Source organism: Alosa pseudoharengus, unplaced genomic scaffold, assembly GCF_046254945.1.
Source record: "Alosa pseudoharengus isolate Yale_2024_CS ecotype anadromous, Long Island Sound unplaced genomic scaffold, YU_APseudo_1.1 YU_APseudo_1.1_scf_16, whole genome shotgun sequence".
In the NCBI taxonomy this organism is placed as follows: Eukaryota; Metazoa; Chordata; class Actinopteri; order Clupeiformes; family Clupeidae; genus Alosa; species Alosa pseudoharengus.
The window spans coordinates 15,739,356-15,745,355 of record NW_027468630.1 but is presented as its reverse complement, the minus strand read 5'-3'; the positions used below and the strand labels follow the sequence as shown (position 1 = coordinate 15,745,355).

The 6,000-nt window shown below is 42.0% G+C and overlaps 1 protein-coding gene across 3 annotated transcripts in view; it reads right to left on the bottom strand.

Annotated features, from left to right (window-relative positions):
- LOC143125592 (glutamate receptor 1-like) overlaps positions 1-6,000 on the bottom strand; it is a 69,668-nt gene that overhangs the window by 46,783 nt on the left and 16,885 nt on the right. For 2 of the 3 annotated variants that reach the window (XM_076287209.1, XM_076287210.1), the window contains exons 5-7: positions 4,536-4,589; positions 1,820-1,978; positions 484-651 (exon numbers count right to left, since the gene is read on the bottom strand). In XM_076287209.1, coding sequence (XP_076143324.1) covers positions 484-651; positions 1,820-1,978; positions 4,536-4,589 — 381 coding nt within the window. The remainder of the gene's footprint in view (positions 1-483; positions 652-1,819; positions 1,979-4,535; positions 4,590-6,000) is intronic. The other variant, XM_076287211.1, reaches the window with a different exon arrangement.

Here is a 6,000-nt window from a genome sequence, read left to right as displayed (position 1 = left end):
GCAAAATTCCAGAATTGAATTGAAACTGGCTCTTAAATTCCAATTCAATTCTTGAATTTCACTTGCATTTCAATTGAGGTAGCAAACAGGAAGCAGAATTGCAATTCGAATTGTGCACAACCCTGATGTGTGTGTGTGTGTGTGTGTGTATGTGCATAGGGACTAAATGTATGTGTGTGTGTCTGTGTATGTGTGTGTATGTGCATAGGGACTAAACGTATGTGTGTGTGTCTGTGTATGTGTGTGTATGTGCATAGGGACTAAACGTATGTGTGTGTGTGTGTATGTGTGTGTATGTATGTGTCTGTGTGTCCTCTGATGGATGCGAGAGTGTGTGTGAGTGTGTGTATATATAATGAAGTGAAAGTGTATACATGTGGAGATGATAATTGAAAGTGTATGTGTGTGTGTATTAGAATTGATAGTGTGTGTATGTGTGTGTGTACGATAATTCAAATTGTATGTGTGTGTGTGAGTGTGTACCTGCTGTAGGGCTCTCTGGATGTCGATGCCCTGGCCCCAGGGTGCAGGAGGATTTGCCAGACACTCTCCTGCGTTGCCACGGCGAGAGATGTCTATTCGCTGTCGTCTGAGATTCTGGAACGCTGTTGCCATGACTTTCACCCCGTCATATGTCAGTGCTCCTGTGTACTACACACACACACACACACAGACACACACACACACAGATTAACACACATACACACACACAGACACACACAGATTAACACACGTACACACACACAGATTAACACACGTACACACATACAGAGACAAACACAAACACACACATACACACACATTTAAATAAACACACATATGCACAGACAAAAACACACACACACAGGCCTAAATTAGGACTTTAAAAAATGTTAAATATCGGCGCAAATTATCGGCCAGAATTCTGTTATCGGACCGATAATAATATTTTCATTTTTTCACTTATCGGCCAATAATATATCGGCCGCCGATATATCGTGCATCCCTAGTTTACAGAAGTGTACTACAACGGCAAAATGTCCTGCACCTTATAGTCCTTTAACACTTTAAAAACAGATTAGTGTACTATAGCTGCATTCAGGTTATGCCACCGATGCCAGTATTTTACATGAATACATTAAAATGTTAAAATGTAAAATGTTAAAATGTGTTAAGCAGTCAGGTTAGGGTTAAGCAGTCATGTTAGGGTTAGCAGTCAGGTTTGTGTTAGGGTTAGCAGTCATGTTAGGGTTAGCAGTCAGGTTTGGGTTAGGTTAGGGGAACAAGCTCTGGCTACTGAAAAGTAGCCAGAATGCACTGGCACACAAATCTTTGAATCATTGCTGCTTCAATCCGGTCACCAAGTGGCTTATGGGCTCAGAAAGAGGTAAGTGTATGTACCGGTATTTGTGTTGTACATCCCTATAAATAATTTCCAGTATGTTGACTAATGTGTGTTTTCTCTTTTGCAGGTACCCAAATAGGTTTTTCCTGTGTGTTAACTAATGTGTATTCTCTCTTTTTTTCAGGTTAGCAGTCAGGTTTGGGTTAGGTTAGCAGTCATGTTTGGGTTAGGGTTAGCAGTCAGGTTTGGGTTAGGGTTAGCAGTCAGGTTTGGTTAGCAGTCAGGTTTGTGAGTCACTGTCACACGTTTGGTCTCCTGCATATCCTCCCCTCCCACGGCCACTAAGTGCTTTCACCCTAAAACAGGAATTTCCCCTTTTAGACCATCTCTGGCTTTGGTACACACACACAACACACACACACTCACACACACACACACTCACACACACACACACTCACACACACATACAGTACACACACACACACACGCACACACCTTCAGGCCCTTTCGAGGAGCTTTGGCATCTTTCGTCTCAAACTGCAGCCATTGCTGGAGGGTGTGGCTAACAGAAGGCTCCTCCCCATTCACCAGCTGAAATCCGGTCACATTGGCCCCGCCCTTCTTGAACTCCAACAGATCAATGTCCAAAAAGCCCTGCATTTTAAACACACACATACACACACACACACACACACACGCACACACACACATTAGTAATCATAATGGAAGAGTAATCATATAATGATGACACAAACCACAGTCAGTGCCTGGCTTTTAGATCTGCGCTTTCGCATAACTTCCGGGCAGTGTCCCTTCTGGCAGTTCAAGGGTACTCTGGGAGTTGTAGTCCTGTTGGCTCATGGCCTTTTCTATTTGTCTCGTAAATCCCCCGCCCAAGTTGGAAATTGTAAATTACCCAGCTTTCTTGCGTCATTTCACGCAGGCACGCCCCCTTTACCTCGGAGTTCTTGAGGGTACCCCGAGGTACGAACTTACGACAAACATGACTGCGCCCATAGTTGAGATGAGATGACATGTATTTTCTTTGCATTTGTACTGTGTTGGTCATTTTAATGTCGATGCAATGCTCTTACACACTAGATTACATTGCTGCTTCAATCCGGTCACCAATTCATGCATTGCAGGGTCTTGCTGTGCGTGCAATACAATGTAACAATTTTTTTCCAGCCGGTTAGCTAGAGGCTACATGTAGCACAAAACAATAACAATGACTAGCCTGCTAATGCCCCTCGTGGCTCGAGAGAAACGCGACAGTACTTGTTGAAATTGAAATAGACGAAATTGAGTTACAAAAAAAACTTTTTATTATTAATTCACATTGACCATAACCAACAAGGGAGAATGAAGGACGTGTTCTAGACCAATGTCCAGCACCAACGAGACAGCTGCTGCCATGGTGGCATCCATGTTCTTCCCAAAAAGACTACAAACCCCAGTGTTCGTTCGCGCTAGCAATTGACAGTTCACAAAACCCCGCCCATTGAACGCAGATGAGCCAATGGCAGTCCAGTAGCTCCGTGCAGGCAGACATGGCCCGTCAACTTCACCTTACCGCTCCATAGAAATGTATTGGGAGCCTTGATATTTGTCCGGTTTTATGGGATTTTATAGTGATATGAGTTGAAAAGGACAGTCAAATGACATGTGGGATTAACACAACACCGATACACAGAAAAATGCCTTTCAATCTTGATTACTTTTCTGTAATTATGTTAAATTAGATTAAATTCTCTCGTCCCAGATCTCCACTATTTTAAAGCAAGGGGTTACTCCTTAGCAAACCATAACGAAACAGTGCTCCACCACATCTGTGGATTAAGCCACACAGTCAACTCAATGTAAATAAGATAAATAAGGATGTTAGTTAGCATAGTTAGCTAACCGCTGCTAATAACGTGCTAGCTTCGTCACGTCAGAGAAACATGGGGCTGTGCCACTGATCTTTATAGGTCAGTGGGCTGTGCACAGTAGTGTAACATTTATTCACCATATAATAATAAAGTTGAAGTGGCTCTGCAATGTAGGCTATGTTTCCGTTTTTTGGCAGCACCATGTTTCCTTACATGACATGGCCCAGTGTCCTTGTAACATGCATGCAAGTCTATAGCACAGCTAACGTATTAATATCAGTGAATCACACTTGCCTCCCGTTTAAGTTTGTCACCCAACAAAGCTAGATATGAGTTTTTATACATGTGTCTCCATGTCATACTGCAGTCTTTCAACGGATTGTAAATTATTGTAAATTAATTTAGGTCCATGGCTCTCTAAAAGAGCCTCTTGTGCTGTAACTTTTACAGAGTCTTAACTGCTACTGTACCATTGAATTTCTAAACAACTCCGTTCTGAGTTTGACGGGCGTAGTAACAATAACTAGGGGGCGTGGCTTTTGCGAACGGTCAATTCATTCGTACATGTTTTACAAGACAAATAGAAAGGGCCTTTATTGTCCCTTCTGGCAGTCCAAGGGTACTCTGGGAGTTGTAGTCCTGTTGGCTTGGCGTCCCTTCTGGCAGTCCAAGGGTACTCTGGGAGTTGTAGTCCTGTTGGCTCAGCAGAGGAGGAAGAACAGAAGCTGCGGCAGCAAATGTTGTAACCATAGCAACAGGAGTAGCCCTGGTAGCCAGAGTAATATGCCAACAGGAGTAGCTCACGTCGTCATCGCCATGGTGATTTTGAGCAAAGCCACTGCAGAGATCCTCCCACAAACCCACTGTGTGTGTGTGTGTGTGTGTGTGTGAGTGTGTGTGTGTGCGCGGGTGTGTGTTTGCACATTTGTGTGTATGTGTGTCTTTTTCTGCTCTATGAGTCAGGAAATCTGCTGCAGTGAGCTAAGGTTTCTATAGAAACCATCCTTCCAAAGGGCACACACACACACACACCTAAGTCTCCCTAGTAGAAACAGAATCATTCTTCAGTGAGTGACATTGGTTAAAATGCAGCTAATCTCCTGCATATCCTCATGAACACACACACACACACACTTTAGTCTCCCTACATGTAGAAACAGAATCATTCTCCAGTGAATGACAGTGGTTAACATGCAGCTAATCTCCTGCATATCCTTATGAACACACACACACATACACATACACACACACACACACTACTGGAAGTTCAGCGCATATCTTTATGAACACACACACACACACACACTACTAGCAGTTAAGTTGGTGGGTGATCTACTCACAGGATTGGCAAGAATGTAATGAAAGTTCTTCACATTCTTCCTCAGTTCAACAATCTGGAAATACAAGAGGGAGACAGGTAAGTTGGTGTGTGAGTGTGTGTGTGTGTGTGTGTGTGTGTGTGTGTGTGTGTGAGTGAGTGTGTGTATGTGTGTGTGCGTACGTGTGTGTGAGTGAGCGTGTGTGTGTGTGTACGTGTGTGTGTGTGTATGTGCACATAGGAATGTCTGTGTGTTTGAATATAGGTGAATGTGTGATGTGTGCATGTGTGTGTGTGTGCATGTGTATGCGCGTGTGTGTGCGTACCTGTGTGTGTGTGTGCGTATGCATGTGTGTGTGTGCGTGCGTACGTGTGTGTGTGTGTGTGTGTGTACGTGCGTGTGTGTGTGGTGTGTGTGAATGTGTGTGTGTGTGTGTGTGTGCATACATGTGTGTGTGCCTGTGGCAATAACAGACGGTAGCATTAGCTATTTACAGCGACCCCAAACAAACAGCACATGCTCCCGGCAAGCCTAAGGCAAGGAGGACACACACACACACACAAACACACACACACTTTGGCTCAACAAGTAGTGTGTCTGTGTAAGTGTGTGCTGTAAAGGCCAATTCACACCAAAAATTCACAAAACCGTTGCACACACACACACACAGACACAAGGAGATGAAACCGATGCACACACACACACACGCACACAAGGAAAAACCGTTGCAGAGACTAGTTGCAGTGGTATGAATTACACAAGATTTACCATAAAAACATAAAAACATTCTGTAACGTTAGGAACATAAAAACATTCTGTAACGTTAGGAACATAGAGAACATAGAACATACAGCAGGAGAGGCAGCAGAATATATATGAAATAAATATTAATATATATATATCAGCGGTTTGAAGACCACCAGTGTCTGCACAACATCAGTCAAAACTGTTATGTTAATAAAGTCACAAATATATCAGTCAAAACTGGTATGTTAATAAAGTCACAAATATATCAGTTAAAACTGGTATGTTAATAAAGTCACAAATATACAGTAACAGTCAAAACTGGAATGTTAATAGTCACAAACATATCAGTCAAAACTGGAATGTTAATAAAGTCACAAATATATCAGTCAAAACTGGTATGTTAATAAAGTCACAAATATATCAGTCAAAACTGTTATGTTAATAAAGTCAAAAATATATCAGTTAAAACTGGTATGTTAATAAAGTCACAAATATACAGTATCAGTCAAAACTGGAATGTTAATAGTCACAAACATATCAGTTAAAACTGGTATGTTAATAAAGTCACAAATATACAGTATCAGTCAAAACTGGAATGTTAATAGTCACAAACATATCAGTCAAAACTGGAATGTTAATAAAGTCACAAATATATCAGTCAAAACTGGTATGTTAATAAAGTCACAAATATACAGTATCAGTCAAAACTGGAATGTTAATAAAGTCACAAATATACAGT